The following is a 20,144-nucleotide window of genomic DNA, read 5'->3' as shown; positions in this document are numbered from 1 at the left end:
TTGAGAATTTTTCACAAGACGTCGTAATATGCACATCTCAGTCAAAGCTCCTGTCGATTTCAGGTGAATAGCAAACGAAACCAATTACTTTTAAATCAAGCCCTAAGAAGACAACAAACCCTTGGCCACTATCCTGGGGGGCGGGATCTACACTACTGCTTTTAAAGCGCTTTAAAGCACTTTGAAAACGTTTTGAAAACTGTATATGCAGTGTGTCCTGGGCCCCAACAGTTGTCAAAACTGTTATAAAGCGCATTAAAGCAGTAGTGTAGATCCCCCCCCCAAGTCAAAAGTCTTCTCTAACTTAGGTATTTGAACAGCGGTCCCAACCATTATCAGTTGGTCACCATTTGGTCTCTGCTCACACCAGAATTATTGCTAGAACCAAAAAGCGGGCAAACTCCTCACTTCTAGCCCCGGTTTTCTAGTTCTGTGAATAGGGCCTTTGCTGACTGCAGCCTCTGAGGCTGTAGCTAGCAGCTCTCCACGTGTGGGGCCTGCACCATGCAGCCCCTGTCCTTCCTCTGCCCCCACCACTGCCAAGCATTGCCTTCCAGAACTGCCCCCCCCCCCACAAGTGCATTTCCACTCAGTGGAAGTAGTCAAATAATGAATTCAGTCCCCCACCCCGCTCAATCTTCTACATACCCTCTTAGTAACCAAATAATTGTAAGCAGTTATGCAGATATAAACTCCTGGATACTTCATTGTACTTTATTTTTTGCTGAGTCGGCTATGAAAGGTTTAGGCTTCTTATACACATCCTATATATGGGATGGAAACCCACTCTATTCCACAGAGTCAGCAAAGTTCATTCACCTTTCCGGTCACTGCCTTTCCCATCTGTATAGAGTCCCTTAGGTTTCTGTACCACAGGAAGACTGGGCTGCTGAGTATCTCTCAAACTGTGCTGTGAACTAAACATCTGACTAAGGAGACAAACCACAGCTTGAAACTATTAATTGTATCGTCACCATCCATCATCATCATCATCATCTATTGATTATCTAAGGTCCTTGAGGTGAGTTGTGGCTAATTTCTTTATTCAATACAAATCAACCATTGCCGCTGGTATAGACCCCATGAAGGTTATCTCACAATGTGTTCCAATGTATGCACAGAGCTACTGCACAAGCATTCACTTCACTGGAAGAGTTACATCAATGCACAGGAAAAATGGACCCCCCCCCATTAAAAGGAAAGGGAAGTTCATGCAAGCACGGAAACTCCACGGAAGCATCACGATCCCCGTGCCTGCAAGAGACTGGTGGGATGTGGCTCTGCTAATCCATTCTTTCTTATGAGAGCTTCCCTGTAGGAGCTGGAAGAAAAGAGTCAAAATTATATCATAAAATACTTGCCCTAAGATTTCTAATGGCTTTGCAACATGCTCAGTTTAAAATATTGCGGATTTGTATCTATCTTTGTCAGAGTTAAATGTTGCACAGTCAACATGAAGAGCGCTTTTGCAATTATTGCATCCCTTTTCAATATTTAGGTTGCACTTGTTGGCTGCACGTAAGACAACACAATATGATAAATACTATATTTACAGGGTTTTTTGTGAGCAAACGAAATGGCCTCAAAGCCAACCCAGTCATCATACAAACTGCTGAAAAAATACAGAACTTTTCTTTGATTCCCTTCATACAAAATATCTGCCCACTTGGTCTACACAGTAGAAACTGAAGAGGCAAAGTTTATCTGTCTTGATAACATATTTATATGTACAAAACATATAAATGCATATAGCTAGAGCATGATTGATCCCAATAAAAAATTCAACCAGTATTTCTCTGAATGTGGGGAATCCAGAAGTTGAAGTTTCAAATTTCAGTTGATGGGTATGACCAGCTCCAGTGTACAAACAACCATGAACACCCACATGCTAAGATATGCTAATGCATGTGCACATGTGAGAAAGACATTGAAATTCATTGTATCCTTCAAGAACAACCAACTCCAGAGCTTGACCAAAAAAAGTCCTCTCTGCTCACGTAGTCATCCACTCAAAATATTATGGGGGTGGGAATAAAGTCTTCTGTAATCAACCATACAACTTTTCGGCTTTAAAAACGACATTGTCCATGTCGTGAAAGCTTTTCCCATTTAAATGTTCACTGTTGCAGTCATGATTGTAGGTGAAGCTCTGACCATCAGTCAGGGAGGAGGAGACTGTGTAGGAAGCTGAGCGAAGAGCGTCGGAGTGGGCAAAGCTGTGCTCAAACTGGATACGGTATTGATTCCAGTGCCTCCTTAGAACAGACTGGACCTATTGCAGTGAAGAGGGAAACAAAGAATAAATATAAGTCAAAAGTAAAAGATGGTCCTCTTTTGCAATATAGAAAAAAAGGAAGCACAACGTGTGTAGTTCCTTCATCGTGACCCTGTTCAGACGACACACTAAGCCGCGGTGGTAAAGCATTTTGAGATAAATACTATGGCTTAGTGTGTTGTGTGATCCACGACTTAGCGTGTCGTGTGAACCATTCCAAACCATTGTGGTTACATAACCACAATTTAAACTTGTTCACTAACCATTTGCTGCAAAAGGGTTAGCAGCCTAACCATGGCTTAGCATGTTGTCTGAACAAGCCCCTTTTATCCCTGGTCAGCAACTTCTTTTTAACAGGTAATGAGAATTATCAGATGGGGAAATTGAATTTCTCTGCCATCAAGTACTGTTGCTCTGCTCCCTGATGCACTTCCCATTAGGGACGAGCTCATATTACACAGTGGAGCGTGCAGAGACCATATGGCCCTTACAGAACAATGGGGGCAGTGCCCTTTATAGAGGAACTTCCCTGCACATGGCAGGAAATCCCAACAAATTCTGACTTATTTTAATAAAGTCAGGTTTTCTCTGTCTTGTTTTAAGATGCAAAAACAGGGAAATGGAGCAAGAGATGTGTGGTAGGATCACTACGTCGTTGAAATAACCAAAGATCCATACGTAGCCAGTCACAAGCGTGAGATAAAATGCTTGTCTGATGACGCTGAATATGTGTTTAGTTGAGCCAGAGCTCAAGGAGCATTGACTCTACTGGCTGTCCTCTCCCTCCCCAATGCCAACAACAGAGGTAGGGCTAGAAATTTCCCCTTATGATCTGACCCCAGGCAAATGGTAGTGAGCAGCTGAGCTGCATGAAGGCAGAGAGAGCGAGAGCGAGCGAGAGAGCGAGAGCGCTCTGCCAAAGTTTCTCTTGTTGCTGTTCACATTCAAGAGGAGCAGGTTACCGAGTTCGTAAATCCTTCAGTTACAGACCCTTTGGAATACTGCCCCATGGTATGTCAACCAATGTGTTTCCTGATTGCTCGGGAAGTCAATTTGCAATTCTAGGTGTTTTGGTCATTCAAGTGATTTAGAACCAGTATTCTCAAACTCTGGAGTGAGCCACCTTAAGCAGGCCTAGCCAGTTGCTAAGCGAGGTGTCACTTCCTCGCTGACCTGCCCCTCAATTACCTGCTTTCCCATACCTACAGCCCTGAGACTTGGACAGCTGCATGTTTCCATAACAGTTGTCCTGGCCTCAGTCATGGTGCTCTGGCTTTTGACACTGAGTCCCTGGGACCTCTTTCCTTGTGGACTTTAAACACTGTCATGGGCACACAGTTCATTTCCCTGTTTATTTGTCACAGATGTGCCTGTCCCTTGGGTCAGAATCTACACCAAGCATGGCGAGTTGAGCCTTTAATTTAATTACACTTGGGGGTGCTCAAATCATCCCTTCTTGGCTCAGTCTGCAATAATTTCAGGGAATCCTTTATTTCAGTGCTTACAGGTATAGACACATGGAGAAAGGGGCTGCCATGCCACATGAAACGAAATGGTTTTAAACCATTTTCCAAAGGGGTGACCATGGTAGTCCATTGAAGGAAAAGCAATAAAGACTCTTGTGGCACCTTAAAGACGAACACATTTATTCTCCCAGAACCTTTTGTTATGTTGAGTTACACGGACATATGCACACACACGCATACCGCACATGGTTGTGGGGGGATTGTAAACAGATGGAAATAACATGCAGAAAGTACAATGACAACTGCCTAACATAGAATCGTTCTAATAAAGCAGGAAAGCACATACAGGCCTAAGAATTTAATCTCTGAAATTAAGCAGGCCTGGGCCTGGTGATCTCTGGGTAGGAGATTGCCTGGGGACCTCTGTACATTACATTGAGCAACCATGAAGATGGGTAACATACAAATGCAAATAATAATTTTTCCATAAATATACAGGTCAATGTCAGATGCTCATGAGGCTGTGCAAGGCACTGAATCCTTCTAAAAGTTATGTGTTGGCTTACTCAGGCAGGAGTTTTCAATAAGTAAACCTGATTCACATTTCCATCAAGCTGGTGGAAAAACGGTTTCCTGAATAGAGTTCAGCGTGCTTTTCTACCTTGGTTAAAAATACATGGGATAAAATAGATGAAGGCACATGAGGCCTGTGTTTGTTTACCCATTTCTTTGGAAGGATGTTCTGTTTTACAATAGTTTCCGTTCATACAATGTGGCAGGCCACCTGTGCGACAGGAAGTTTGATTTACTAGGGACCTTGGTGAAATGTAAATGGAATCCATCTCTTCCAAGAGCAGTTGACATCAGGAGTGAAATGTTGCAAAATCTGCTTTGTCAAAGGTTACAAGGGGTTTTGGAAGGGTGCAGAACATGCTTAAAAGTCATCAGCTCCTGAATACCATTGCTGTATGATAATCACGTTATTTGGTGCTAAGTAGTTCCAGAGAAACAGGAACTCTGTGCTTCTAAAGCTGGTTATATGGGTGTAGATCCTAAGTATCCTGTCCTCTCCTCCCCTTGCAGCCCCAAACCTTCTGGAAAGGCTTCTTGGGAAGGGTACAGGTGGTTGTAGGGAAGAGGAGAGAACAGGAAATTTTCCTTCCATGAACTTCCTTAAGTTAATTTATCTTAGGATCCAAGCCACAGAATTCCATGAATCCATCAATTGATAATAGGTCATCCATGGTATTATCTCTTTTCTGTGAGTCACGGCATGGTATTTAATTCTGTTGTTACTGTATTTTATTCCTTTGACTGTTTGCACAGTATTTTAAGGCACAATCCTACTGTACCCTAAAATAGCATACAAACAGTGGCTGGGGAATGCTGGGAGTTGTAGGATTCCCCCCCCATCTAAACAAGCATAGAATTGCACCCTTAGACTTTTAACTATTTGTAATATGCTCAGAGGACATTTGTTATTGGGCAGATTAAAAATAAAATATGAATAAATAAATAAATAAATAAATAAGGGAGTGAATGGTAGGAACTGCACCTTCTTCTTGATTAGTGACTTTCCATCTCATACTGACATCCATTTTCTATACTGAATTTCATTTAATTTCATTTATTACATTTCTATACTGCTAAAAAACAACCAACACCAACATAAGACAAAACCTACAACACAACTGCAACTACAGACCAGAACAGTCCAATAAATTCAGGGGAACATCCTTCCAAAGAAATGGGTAAACAAAGAAGTCTTCAGGGCCTTCCTAAAAGCCTGCAATGATGTGGCCTAGCAGGCGTCTGATGGCAACCCATTCCAGAGATGTGGGGCCTCTGCAGAAAAGTCCCCGCTGTGTACTTTCCTGCCTAGCTGCCGTCAAAGGTGACAGTGAGCTTTTGGGTGCATCCAGTGGAGTCAGGAGGGGTGGACAGGCATGGGAGACTTTAGGATCCCGCAGATTCTCAGTGCCTCCCATTCCTGCTCATTTGCATCCTCACCCAAGGTTGGAGTTCTGACATTGGGTGAGGATGCCGCCATGATATTTTCCCCTGTGGCTGCGAGGAGCAGCAGGAGGGAAACATCTGTGTTTGAAGTTCCTCTCCCAAGTTCATAGACGTTTCTTGGGCCTCAGAGGGGGAACTCTGCAATATCCCATGATCCCTGGAATGCTCTCCCAAGGATCATTGGATTGCTCTCTTAAACAGATTGGATTGTAAAACAGATGAAATTTTTAAAATAGAGCTTTAACTTTAAATATCCAACTTCCCTTCTTTTTCTTGCTAAGGAAGTCATTTGATTTTTATCCACCCTGCTTTCAATCGACTTGATTTGGTTATTATTTACTATTATACTATTATATACAGCCTTATTTTAGAAAGCTTGGCATTCTCCCATTCAGTCACAGATTAGTTCTACCTCCCTTTTCCTTTCAGTACTACAGGTTTGCCTACTTTCAGACCAAACACTGGGTCCAGTTTTAAGCTACTTTTAAAAAAAAAATCAATCCCCCCTCAAATCATTCATAAAAGAAAAAAGTAAATCAGTTGCTGTACCTCTCCGTTAAAAAAACAGAAAATCGTTGCCACCAGCAAGCCCTGCAGAATAAAAAAGGAAGTTGTTAATTGCCTTTAATCACGGTTGTGTAAAAATATTATACTTAATGGCTTGGATCCAAACATGTCTTGTGTGAGCAGAAAGGCACTAAACTCTTTGAAATACTCTGTCCTACTGCAGCCTCCTGGGCCCCATCCCATGCCCTTCCAGAGGGTCCATCAATCCTGTGGTGTGCATTTTTGGGAGGGACATAGGGGGTGTACTGGGAGGAGGACCAGCGGTGCACAAATGAAATTTTGTTCACTCTTCTCTGAATACAACCCATTTAAAGTCAGATTCAAACAGCCAAAAGCTTTAGAGGGAACATTTTTGGCAGAAAAACAAAGCAGTTTTTAAAATACCAAATGCCAGCGTTTTTGCAATGGCTGTCTGCTGATTGGCCCTTGTTTTGGTGCCTTTTTTTTTTGGTGATGTTTAAAAATTGCTAAGAAATGCCCTTCTTCTTCCTAGTAATGCCCTCACTCTGAATTTGCTTCACTTGCCCTCTATGATGTCATCAAAAAGCCAAATTCAGCTGGCTACATATTAACATCACTGTACATTAGGAAGAAGGGCTTTTTAAAAAACAAAACAAACGAAAAAGTTCCAAAGAAGCATCCAATAAGGACTACAGAGAGCTCATTCTCATCCATGCCACTGTCCAAAAGCTGAATGGGTGTCATGGGCTATGGTTCAGCTACACAAACACGTGTGCTCCTTTTCATAGCTCTTGAAAAATTGCAAGAAAAGGATACATTTCTAAGGAGCAGAAAATGCTCAACAAATTGTCCTCTCACCAATGAAAGGTAACACATATGCATGTATGTATACTTAAATAAATGAACTAAACTGCAGATCTCACCATGGGAATTCACGGCAGAGTACTTAAGCAAAATGAAATAAAGTGAAAACAAGTTTCGATAAAGAATTGAATAAAATGTGCCTATCACTCATTCTGCTAGCATTCCTGTACCAGACACTCTCAATTGCAAAGGCATCTTGAGGCTTGATACCTGATAGTGCATAAGGATATTTATCACATAGTCAAAAATCTCTTCGGCGATACGGCCCTCTGGTCGCCACGGAAACAGTACAAATTCAATGCCGAGAAGTGGCACCAGGATGAGGGTGGCTCTAACAGCCTTCATGTAGAGATTGGATTCCGCCTGGTGGGTGACTTTTAGTTTGGTTATGAGAACTCGAACAATGTTCAACAAGAAAAAGAGATTCACCTACAATAAAAAGAAAAGGATAGGGTTAACGCTGATGATTTTGTTTTGCAAACACGAACCCAAACACCCAGGCCTGTTTGAAGGAAGTGCTGGTGTCGGTCCGGGGTTGGAGTTGAAACTACGCTAAGGTTGGGGTGGGGTGTCCAGAATTCATTATATTGTATTTTATATCATGTTTTTATACTGTTTGTTCTATACTTTGAATGGCTTTAATTTCTGTGAACTGCCCAGGAAGCTTCGGCTATTGGGCAGTATAAAAATGAAATAATGAAATAAATAAATGAAATAAATAAATTTATTGTGAAAAGCAGTAAAAAACCTAAATACAAGCAGACTAATGTGTTTTCAAGAGGGTTACTAACATTAATTGAACTCAATATTTGAATAAGTTTGCAATTATTTAATAACATTTAAAAACACACCCACCCACCAACAGGACTTTTGCTCCCATTGGCCATAACACTGAAAGATGGGACCAGGTTTCCTTCTGACTTAACAACTGGATAGAATAGTCTTTGCATGCTGTCCCTTATATTTCCTGAAGTATAAGAATATAAGGACTGGAATATCTATATAAAAAAGTTGAAAATACAGGAAAGGGGTGTGGACTATCCCTGGTGGGACTATCGCTACTCAAAACAAACTCAGGCAAGGAGTTGGGTCTGCATACCCACAGAGACAAGGAAAATGACTCCATACTTTCAAATAGGTTCATCCTGCCATGACATACGCGTGTGTGTGTGTGTGTGTGTGTGTGTGTGTGTGAACCCTGAACTAAGTAAGTTTTGGCCACCAGAAATACAGGAGCAACATCTCCTGCCTCCCCAAAGCTTTGATCAACATTTCAGGTGGTTTCGCTGAACAAGACCTTTAGTTCTTCCACATGGGATTCAAGGACACTTATCTACCTCACCTAATTTTGTAGTATACATTTAGCAGCATGTCGTTATTTGGTAGATTTAATTCTCTCTCTTCCCCCCACCCCATGTATTTTAGAGGTCTCCCAAGTATTTTGGTCTTTTGACTCATTGTTGTCACAGAAGGATATTTTTAAAAGACAGTCCTGCAGTTTTCACAGGAGAGGGTCTGAACGGGGTCTGAGCAGCAGCAGTTATGACCTCAGCGCTTGGTGGGTGTTTCCAGAAGAGGCCTTTATGGTCCAATTGCCTTTCCTCATTCATGCAATTTTACGGGATGTCCAGACAATGCTCTCTTCCGTTTGTAGCCCCCACCCCATGTTCTGTCACTATTTCATCTATCTTTTTTCTTTGCACCAAAAAAAAAAAAAAAAAAAAAATCCATTAAGGAGGGAAAGACAGAAAAGTTTCACCATATAATTTGACTGGAAGAGCTTTCCTAGTGCTGGAAACACCCATTCTACACCAAGCAGGAGAAAGCACTTTGAAAATGGTTTGAAAATGGTACATGGAGTGTGTCCAGGGCCTCAACAGTTGTCACTGCTGTTATAAACTGTTTTAAAGCAGTAATGTAGAACCTGCCACTGTGGGCATGTTTAAACGGGGCGATATCCCGGGGATCGTCCCTGTGCATCCACATGATGCACAGGGGATCCTGGGAGCAGGGAGAGATGATCCCTCCCTTTCCCCAGGATATGGCCCTACACTTCTATCCTGACTTTTCCCATGGTCTCCTGATGATCCTGATACCACGGGAGGTGTGGGCTTCTGTCCCGGTTTCATCCTGGCTCCTTGCAAGTAACTGCAAGGAGCCAGGAACTGGGCATGGAGCTCCTGAGAAGCTCCGTGCCCATTAGGGGTAGGGTGAATGGGAATATATATATTAAAAACCCCGCACCTTTTCACTGGAGCGCTCATTTTCGATAAAAAACAAAACAAAATGGCGGGCTCTATGTCCTCTTCCTCCCGGGACGTTGTGCACCGCGTGTAGACTGAGGGGGAGGATCTCGCGATCAGCATATCGTGAGATTCTCCCCCCTCCAGGCTCTGGTCTAGACATGCCCTGTGTGATCATCCTGAGGTTTTGACAAAATTTGACACCATTGAACACTGCGTCTGTATCTTAATTGTATAAACCTCCGTCGTCACCCCTGAGGTTATGGTCTTATGCAGACCTGGCTGGAGGGATGCCCCACTGGAATGCACTTCCTAGGAAACATGTGTGGTGCTGCCAGCCATCTTTTGTTTTTGGAAACTGAAAATCCTCATATGGTACAACTCCAGACATTTTTGTTGTCCGTTGCTGTGTCTTCTTTCAGGTCTTGCTATAACTTTTTGCCGAGGCCCAATTTTTCCTGGGTGCATGATGAGGGAAGTGTTTCTCTTCCATTAATGGGAAAGGGGGAAATTTCAAGCCTCACAGAGTATCACTCAGGAGGGCCTGCTGACTTTGTGAGAGCTTTTGTGGTAGAAGGCTTTGAAAGAACATGTAAACACGTTAGGGTGCAACCCTATGCAAGTTTAGGCAGGAAAAGACCTACAACTCCCAGAATTTCCCAGTTATAGGACTTTTTTTCTGCCTAAACGTCCATAGGATTGATCCATTAATCCCATTCAGCACCCCTCCCTGCAGTGCGGGCACTGCGTTGTCAGCCATAGAAATGGCACTGCTTGTTTCCCACTCAGCTTGCTTGTGTGGAGGAGGGGGAGACTGGTGTTAGCAGCACCAACAGGGGGCTCAGCAGGCAAGATATCAGCCCTGGTGGGCCCTTCTGGGATATGTGGGCCCTGGCATTTGCCCAATTATGCTGGGTGCTGGTGCCAGGCCTGCCGCTGAGTATGAATACAACACCTGTGCAAAAGTTTGGATTGCAGCCACTTGACTTCTATAGCATTGAATCCAAACATTAAAACATACACTCCCAGCCCATAAGAAACCCCAGAATTCAAACTGAATTGAATGCGCCTGGTTGCCTCGTTTTAATGTCTACGTTCATACCAATAGAGCAGCACAAATAGGACCATGGACGACGTACAATAGATGAGTTTCTGAACTGATCCAGCAGCTGCAAGTGAGAAAAGAAGAAGGAGAAAGAGACAAAGTTAGGGCAGAAAAATCATCATCTGACCTCTCTCTCGTAGGAGGTGTTTTCAAGGAACTGTTTTAAAGGGAGCAGGGTGAATTTAGTTTTGACTTACTTGTCATTGAAATATATGGTTCTTGCTACAGCATGGATGCAGGCAGGAATCAACGGGAATCCTGTGAACAGGAAATGAGGTGCTTTTTACTTAGAAGTCTAAATTCTGTGACTGCAGAATCAAGGAGCGGGATACTGTGGTGGGGGCCTCTGCTCATGCAGGATCAAGGACTACTGGGAAGTTATACCCCCCTCCCACCCAGGAAGAACACTGTGGCAAGGGGAAGCCCACGCTGGTCCCAGCCACTGGCCAGAGAATGCACAACTGCAGAGAGTTTGCTCCCCTCTCCTCTCAGCCAGGAAGCTCTAACCACTACATTTGCAATGTAGAAGTGAGGGAAAGCACACCATGGCCTCTGTCACCGGGCATCAGGTGCAGCACCTCTATCCAAGCAAGACCACCAGCAAGGGAAAACCAGCCTGGCCCCAAATCATAGAACCACAGAGTTGGAAGGGGCCACTTAGGCCATCGAATCCAACCCCTGCTCGAGGCAGGAATTCAGTTTAACACATCTCTGACAAATGGCTATCTAGTCTTTGCTTGAATACCTTTAGGGATGGACAGCTCACGAAAATGCCCCCCCCCCCCCCGGGCCATTGGTTCCATTGACTGACTGCTTTGACCAATACGAAATTGGATATAAATGCCTGTTGCAACATATTTCTTTGCTCTAGCATTGTCAAACTGATCTCTCCCCGCACCCCTTTCTACGTTGCCTCTCTAATCTCCTTCTCTTGCATATCCTGCCTTTTTAATGTGTACACTTGAGGGCAGGGCCTACATCATCATCATCATCATTATTATTATTATTATTATTATTATTGTAACTGATGTGAGTTGCTTTTGGAGAGATTGTTTGTCTGTAAAGCAGGATGACAAATATAATACAATACATACGTAAATAACTTAGGGATGGATTTTTATGTATTTAGCCAGAAGAAACAAAGAGAAGTTTTTCAAATACCTATAATCAAACTTGGTATTGGGAAGAAAAATCTTTTCAGTGTTGGAAGGCTTCACATGATCCTAAGTTTAGATTAAGCAGATTTAGATTGGTTGGTATTCCAAAATAAGGAAATCATATCCCCATGGATAGCATAAACCTAATGGGATATTGTAACTAACTCAATGCAACAACCCAATAAAATGGTGAAGCTTGGCAACAGCCCCAGTGGTTTGAGTAGATTGCCCGGTGGTCCATGTGCAGAGTACTTATTTTGGAGATCAGATGCATTTAGGAAAAGGCTGTATGGATTGTGCAAAATCCATTCTGTTTTTGTTTTGTAGATTGCCAGGTGCCCTTAATTCCATCATGCACCGATCGATGGAATTGATTCTTTTCACTTTTGAATTTGCGCAAATATGAAATCCCACAAATATGAATTTATGCAAATTTGCACATACACAAATTCTCCCAAAGTGTGCATTCTCCCAAAGTGCACATTTATAGCCATTTTTGAAAGGAAAAAAAATCTGAAGTTTTCTACAACAAAATTTGCAGGAAATTCCTGAAGGTTCGGAAAATAGTCCACAAGTCTGCAGACTCTGCCCGAGAAGGGGAAAAAACACTCTTCTGCAGAATCCATAGGGCGGATTCATAAAAATCCAAACTCACTTAGTTCTGTTGCAGATTTCTCCATCGTCCCTAATTCAGAACAAAGATCAGTAGCACAGGACATGCCTCACCTGCAAAAAGACAGGTTCTCTCCCTGGCATCTCCAGTTAAACGGGTCATGTAGCAGATCATGGAAAAGTCTTCTCTCTGCCTAAGACCCTGGGCAACCATAGCCAATTGGCTTCCTGTGTTCCTATCCCATCTCTGCAGTTCAGGCCGTGCTGAAGGATTTTGTCCTGAACAACCCCTTGCCAGTCCACATAGCAGATGAGCAACTGCAGACTAAATTCCTGGCACTGTGGCAAGGGTGTCCTAGGAAGAAAATCTAACTGCTGTTTTCAGGGATGCTTCCTCAGCTTCTGGATTGTCAGAAAAAAATGCCAAAAGGAAGGACTGCAATCCCCATGCCTGTGTGGAATGAGCCCGATGCACGCAGCATAGCCAAACGGCAAACCACTAGGGATGTACGGAGTTTGTAAAATCAGTTTCTTCGGCATTTTCTGAATTGTCAGGTGCCTTTCATTTTGTCGTCCGTTCACTGGTGAAATCAGATCTTTCCCAGTTTCCGAATTTGCGCAAATTTGAATTTGCACAAATTCACACTTGCAAAAATGCACTAATCCACCCCCACAAAGCACAACCCCCTCCCAAACGGCACATTTCTCATGCTTTAGCCTACGGAGGGAATTCACATTTTTGACCCCCTTTTTTATTATTTGCCTAAACTACCAGACAGTAAAAAACCTGGTCCGCAGGTCCCCAGAATCCATGCAACTTGGGAAAAGCCAGGCTGCTGTGGATTCTAAGGGGTTGATTCATAGAAATCTGAACTCATTTGATTACGTTACTGATTTCTCCAAATTCCCTACAAGCTATGTTAAAAGTGCACCATGTAGCTTTTTTTTAAAGCTTTAGAAAAAGCATAAGGGGACCTACGTGTAGGGGTATGGGATGGAAACCTTCCCAACCATTCATTTTCATCACCCTACTGAGCCGGGGGGGGGGGGAGTTAAAACAAATCCATTGGCACCCAATGGATTTTTTTTCTTTTACTCTCTGCCTGGATATGGAGGGATTTAAGTGGAAAGCAACTGAAAGTCCCTATGCACACACACACACACACACATATGCAGTAGTCCCAATCTGGATTAGGGCCCCACACATTTACGCTAAAGTAAAAAAAGAAGTTAGGATCAGCTACAGGCTATACATTTAGTGTAGCATGTAGACCAACACAGACTCCTCAATTGCCTGACAAATCACAACCAAAACTCAGAGGAGTTTTGAGAGTGGCTCCTGAAAAAGCACAAGAGGCAGCAGTCAGAAGAGAAAGAGAAAAGGCATCATCATTGTGTGTGCACACATGCATGGGTGAGCATGCACAAAGGGTCATTATGAACCAAAGGGTGTCACAAATTTAGGCAATGGCCTCCTGTCCGATTTCACATTCCATCTCAACCAGGGGCTCTAGTTATAGACTAAAGCAAGTGTCACTGGATCTCCAATTTTCAGATGTGTAAAATTAGGATAGTGGTGTCCCGTCCTCAAGGGAAGAAATAAGTCTGTTTGGCAAGTATGGCCACAACGTCTAAGTCATGCGATGCCAGACCTCTCCAACCTGGTGCCTTCCAGATGTGTTGGACCAACTCCCAGCAGCCCCCAGCAGCATGGCCAATGGTCAGGAATGCTGGGAGTTGTAGTCCAAAACATCTGGAGGACATCCGGCTGGGCAAGGCTGCTTTAAGGTGTTCTAGGACTCTTTGTTGGTTACGCTCCACAGTTGTCTTCCTGGATTTCGTCAATGGACCACAAAATCGTTTTTGTTCGGGAAAGGAAAAGCTGTTATTTGTTCAAGATCCAATTTTGGCACAAAGAATCCTTAAAGTTAACAAACTTTGCTTGATTGAATAAGCCTGTTTCTGTTACTTTGTGACTAAAAATGTGATTTCGGCCTGAACTTGGCTGGATGTATAAGACCACTGCATTAAAAAAATCTATTGCTGAGGGCATGAATTGTCCCAGATTTCACAGGGAGGCCACCAAATACATGCAGTTAGGCAAACATTAAAGTGCTTTGCTGGAATACAGCCCACAAAAGAAGAGCACGAAGAAACTTATTTTGTCCTCAAAGTTGTTTTCCTACCACACACACAAAAAATACGAATGGCCTGAAGTTTGCTACCCCAGCAGTGATGGGAAAGGCGAACGATGACTGCTGAATCTGTGAAAGGGCCCAAATCTTGATGCTACACTGACTGGGTTCACACAACATGCTAACCCACACTCAGTGGTTGAGTGTGGGTTGTTGATCGGTGAGTTATTTGTTGAACCGTAGGCTAGTGTGATGTCTGAATCCAGGACAATTTTCCTCAGGGTGGCTTGTTAACCATGAGGTGTGGCTTATTTTTCTCAAACAACTCCCCTTGACAACCCAACATGGTTTGTTGTTGTGTTTTTCAGGGTGGTTAACAAAACACATTGGATGATTTAACAAGCCACCTTGCAGAAAATTAGTGGGTTCAGACAGCACACTAACCCACGGTTCAACGAACAATTCATGGTTCAAGAACAACCCACACTCAACTACTGAGTGTGGGTTAGCATGTGGTGTGAACTGCTCTACCGACATTAGGAGGTTATTACAAAGATGCACGTGCTTCGGTTTGGATGTCATCCTTTTTGCTCTTACTCAAGTCAATGTAGATTGGCCTTGAATCTAAGCATGGTCCAAACATACTCTTGCATTTGTTTTTCCTGAAATATCTCCTTATTCCAGTCATACTAAAACTTGCATTAATTCCATGTGGCTGGAGAAACAGGTAAAGAGAACAAATCCCCTGAGCCTTTGTGATGGAACAGAACTAAAAGGATGGGGGTGCAAGGCAGTGAATACAACAGGGTTCTAGTGGGTGGCCACGGATGCCATGAGATTATTGACAAATCCTAAACTGGCAGTGACTGGTAGTCACAGTATGCTAAAATTGACACATTTTGATGGTAGCTCTTGCAGAAGAAGAAACATTATAATGTCCAGGCTACATTGCCAGAGGCATGTCTCCTTAGTGGTCTCACTTTAATTTCTTTTGCACCTTAATTTTTTTATATATTTGAAAAATAACAAGGAGAGAATAAGACTGTTGGCATGTCTACACGAGCCATTTATCCCAGGATCATCCTGGGTTCATCCCTGTGCATGCAAATGACACCCAGGGGATCCTGGGAGCAGGCAGGGGCAATCCCTCCATTTGCCTGGGATAATCCTTAGGTGTAGAAAGGGCCCTAGTATTGGGTATATAAATCTACCTGTTGATATATTTACAATACTAGGATTAAAACATACACACACACACGATTTGCTTAGGACAAGAATGGACAACTTGTGGTGTTCCTGAAGTTTTGGCTTACAACTCGCATTAGCATAGCTAATAGTATGGGCTGATGGGAATTGCCGGCCAAAATATTTGGAGGGCCACAAGTTGCCCACTCCTGGCTTGGAACTTATCTTATAAGTGACTGAGCTACAATTTACTACTAATTGGGACAATGAATCAATATTGCCAAAGAAAGCTTAGAGTAAACTTTATCAACAAAGAAAGATTTAACGTTAAACAATTTAACAACACTGACTTTTTAAGACTATAGATCAAACTAATATTAATCCCTGCTGAGTCTAATTAAAGTGACATTAATCTACCTGTGTACGTAACTTAAAGCTGTTAGCCATGTCTGCATTAAATACTTTTAAATCATTCAGATGAAAGAAACCCATCACACATTTTAAGATGGATGTTCCAAACGTTATACAAGGTAAGGGCTGATTCTCATGACAACTTTACCATGTGGGGCCTATATATCTAACTAAGGTAGGGTGACCATATGAAAAGGAAGACAGGGCTCCTGTATCTTTAACAGTTGTATAGAAAAGGGAATTGCAGCAGGTATCTTTTGTATATATGGAGAACCTGGTGAAATTCCCTCTTCATCACAACAGTTAAAGCTGCAGGAGCTATACTAGAGTGACTAGATTTAAAAGTGGGCAGGGCACATGCAGCTTTAACTGTTGTGATGAAGAGGAAATTTCACCAGGTTCTCCGTATATACCAATGACACCTGCTGAAATTCTCTTTTCAATACAACTGTTAAAGATACAGGAGCCCTGTCCTCCTTTTCATATGGTCACCCTAAACTAAGGTTACATTTTTGACTATAGCAAAAATGTAGGGTTGTGCTGCCCATCCACCTTGGAAGCCATTTCGGAGCCTCCAAAATGGCCCCGATTCAACTCGGGGTGCTTTGGGGCTGGGCTGTCTTGCTTTGGAACCGAATCTGAAGCAAGGTTCGCCCCCTCCCCTAAAATGGGTCAGCACTTGTGGGTTCCTGGGCGCCTGCCATGTCAATCGGTTTAAACATAGTGTTGTAAGTGAAGCTACTCCCTACTACATCTTGCTGCTGTGTCCCTGTATATGCTTTGCTAGAGTGGGGTGATGATAATTGCTGTGAGCAGGAAGTGTGTGTTTGTGTGTCGCTTTCTGTGTGAGTAAAAAGCAAAGGAAGCTGTGTTGGCCCCTGAGAAAAATCATAACATCCACACAGAGAGTGTCATAAGCCATTGCTACACCATAGTCGATCCAAAGGGAGAGGCGGGTAAGAAATATATTATTATTTATTTATGGTCCACTTTTTCAGCTCCGCAGCTCATAGGATTGGACCATAAAATGTAAAATATCTTAAATTCAAGTTCAATGAAACTCTTTTGTGAATTGGATTCTCCAGTGTTCATTCTCACAGGGCTAAGGCAATCCAAACAGGTTTAAACCTTTTTTTAAAAAAAATCCCGATACCGGATCAACTCTAGAAAATTTCAGCCTACATCAGAGATGAACGGCTTGCTGCCTTCAGTACTGTTCTCCAGTTGAGGTTTTTCATTTCAAGTAGCGTACGCTTTGCTCGGCGAACAAAGCAGGTCAAAAGGAACTGCTGGAAAAATAAACGGTGGTTCGACCTCCTACCCTAGGAATGGCGAGACCTCTTTGAAAACAAACAGCCATTCCTGTATAAACACCTCCAAGATGAGAAACAATGAGTAATGACCCTTTATTGCCGTTCCATAATAGAAGGCTATTTTCTCTACATAAAGGAGGGGTTACTTCCTGACTCTACTAAATGCATGTCTCTTTTAGCTAAGATAAGGTTGTTGCATCAATGGTACATGCTGAAAAGTTTATTCCCCAGTGAATAAACAAAGGGGCAAATAAGAATAATGTTTAATTTATCTCGTATTTTATTTCTTAGTTATGAGAGTAAAGCAATGGAGGTAACCCACTGTTGACGTGGTTTCTAGAACAATGTTATCAAAATTCTCTTAAATTAAAACACCATCAGGATTGTGCCCTCAAATAATAATAATAATAATAATAATAATAATAATAATAATAATAATAATTTGTTACCCGCCTCTCCCTCCAGATCGAGGCGGGGTACAACACAAATGAAAACACCATAAAATACATATAACTAATTAAAACATTTAAAACGAATACATTATTAAAAGCAGCACATTATTATTAAAAAAAGGCATCTTAAAATTCAACTGGGTAGGCCTGCCAGAAGAGATCAGTCTTTATGGCTTTCTTAAATTCTGGAAGACTGTTAAGTTGATGAGTCTCTCCCGGCAAGCCATTCCACAAACTGGGAGCGGCAGAAGGAAAGGTCCTCTGGGTAGTAGTTGTCAGCCTTGTTTTTGTTGGCTGGAGTAAATTCTTCCCAGAGGACCTGAGTGTGTGGGGCGCATTGTACGGGAGAAGGCGATCCCGCAGGTAGCCTCGACCCAAACCATGTAGGGCTTTAAAGGTGATAACCAACACTTTGTACTTTGCCGGGAAACTAATTGGCAGCCAGTGAAGAGATTTTAAAACTGGTGTAATGTGGTCACGCCTAGATGTACTGGTGACCACATCATATTGATAATACATGTGTGGGGTCGGGGGAGAAGGAAAATAACATACCCCATCCAAGAAGATAATACCACAGTAAGTGTTGCTTTTCTGCAAACACAGCCACCACAATGAGAGTGTGCAGGTAAATGCCTTCACAGAGCATCCAGAAGTAATTGCAAACCATTAAATATAGGTGAAGGAACTGAGCAACTTTGCATCCAACCTATTGGGGGGGAAATGCCATAGCTTTATACCATATTCAAATCGCGTATCTTTCTATAATATGGTTAAGGATAAAAAACCCAAAACTAAACTAAATATGAATTGATTTAACAACAATTTAAATGTGATGGGAAATACTTTATTCTTTTAACTGCCATGTTTTGAAATATTCCCTCTTCAAAATGTCACACTGATGCTATAAACTTCAGTCTTAAGGGTAAAACCCTATGCATGTTCAGACAGAAAAAAGTCCTATGACTCCCAGCAAATCTTTCCAGGACAAATCGACACATTTAATTCATTGTAGAGGAATACATATATGTAAAAGCATTGTTGTAATAGTATCGTAAAACAATGTCTTGGGGTGCAATCCGACGCATGTTTAGACAGAAAAATGCAATCCTATGCATGTTTAGGCAGCATGGTTGGGTATGGCGTGCTGGGACTTTTATCTGTCTTAATCATAGGATTGCACCCTTAGTGAAAATAATATGCACTAAAATAAACATTTTGTTGCATTTTTCTGGAGTCTCCCTGATTTATTTATTTATTTATTACATTTTTATACTGCCCAATAGCCGAAGCTCTCTGGGCAGTTCACAAAAATTAAAACCATGAAAAGCATAAAAACAACCAATAATTTAAAAACATGAATACAAAATACAATATAAAAAGAAAAAAAACCTGATGAAGGGTCTTTTCTTTTCCTTTTCCTTCTTAACCTCTAGAAACATAGCACAACCAGGGGGGACATTCAAAATATCCAAACCCACTACAAAGGAAAGCCTCTACCAACTTGAAAAAGAAAGACTACCCACAAATGCCTGTGATCAAGCTTTAGAAGTATGAAATTATTATTTTTTAAAAGCAAGGCCATAGCTAGACCTAAGGTTTATCCTTGGATCGTCCAGGGGTCAAACCTGTTCATCTAGGTGACACACAGGGGATCCAGTGCTCAGGCAGGGGCGAACCCTGGATGATCCCAGGATAATCCTGAGGTCTAGCTGTGGCCCAAATGTCTGTGATCTAGCATGGCAAGTTAAACAAGCAGCGAGGCTACAACAGAATAATTACTTTAATTTATCGCCCATCTTAAGAGTTGGTAATCAAAATAAAATTATATTTAGATAAGAAAGAGATGTCTACTGTTTACTAATAGATTTATTACCTAGGTGCTCCTCATATGTAATGGAATAGGATGAGTTTATTAGAGAATTTGAAATACATCGTTTCGGGTTTTTGGGAGTGAAGTACCATAGTAGTTGCTTCGGCTAACTCCTCTCAAGACTATATTCTATACTCATATAATTGTATTTATTTATTTAATTAAAACTACTGGGCAGCAATAAGCAAAAAGACAGAAAGAAAGGTGTAGCAAGCAGCGTCAGCCCCAAAGGGCCTCAGCTTGCCCATGCTGGCTTTCTCCCCCCTTCCCCTGCTTCTCTGTGCCTCCTCCCTCCCTGGACTGGGGGGCTATCACTCTCAGTCAATAGCCCCACTATTGGCCATAGCTGCACCACTGCTACTGCATAATTTCCTAGATCCTCTGAAGCAACAGCATGTGAAAGTGTCAACCACAATCTGTGTCTATAATGAATGAAAATGTTCAGAGCTCAAATATTCTACGGCTGAGACAGGGATCATGCATACGAGGTGTTTCTCTCTACATGTGCGTAG

At 42.3% G+C, this 20,144-nt stretch overlaps 1 protein-coding gene across 1 annotated transcript in view; it reads right to left on the bottom strand.

Annotated features, from left to right (window-relative positions):
- Positions 1-609: 609 nt before the first annotated feature.
- CALCRL (calcitonin receptor like receptor) overlaps positions 610-20,144 on the bottom strand; it is an 85,777-nt gene continuing 66,242 nt past the window's right edge. The window contains exons 8-13 of the mRNA XM_063118582.1: positions 18,315-18,468; positions 10,695-10,755; positions 10,495-10,561; positions 7,360-7,578; positions 6,307-6,348; positions 610-2,272 (exon numbers count right to left, since the gene is read on the bottom strand). Of these exons, the coding sequence (XP_062974652.1) occupies positions 2,048-2,272; positions 6,307-6,348; positions 7,360-7,578; positions 10,495-10,561; positions 10,695-10,755; positions 18,315-18,468 (768 nt within the window). The 3' untranslated portion in view covers positions 610-2,047. The remainder of the gene's footprint in view (positions 2,273-6,306; positions 6,349-7,359; positions 7,579-10,494; positions 10,562-10,694; positions 10,756-18,314; positions 18,469-20,144) is intronic.

The sequence above is a fragment of the Elgaria multicarinata genome, chromosome 2, assembly GCF_023053635.1.
Source record: "Elgaria multicarinata webbii isolate HBS135686 ecotype San Diego chromosome 2, rElgMul1.1.pri, whole genome shotgun sequence".
Classification (NCBI taxonomy): Eukaryota; Metazoa; Chordata; class Lepidosauria; order Squamata; family Anguidae; genus Elgaria; species Elgaria multicarinata.
Note: the sequence above shows the minus strand (reverse complement) of the source record. Positions and strands in the feature narration are given on the sequence as shown.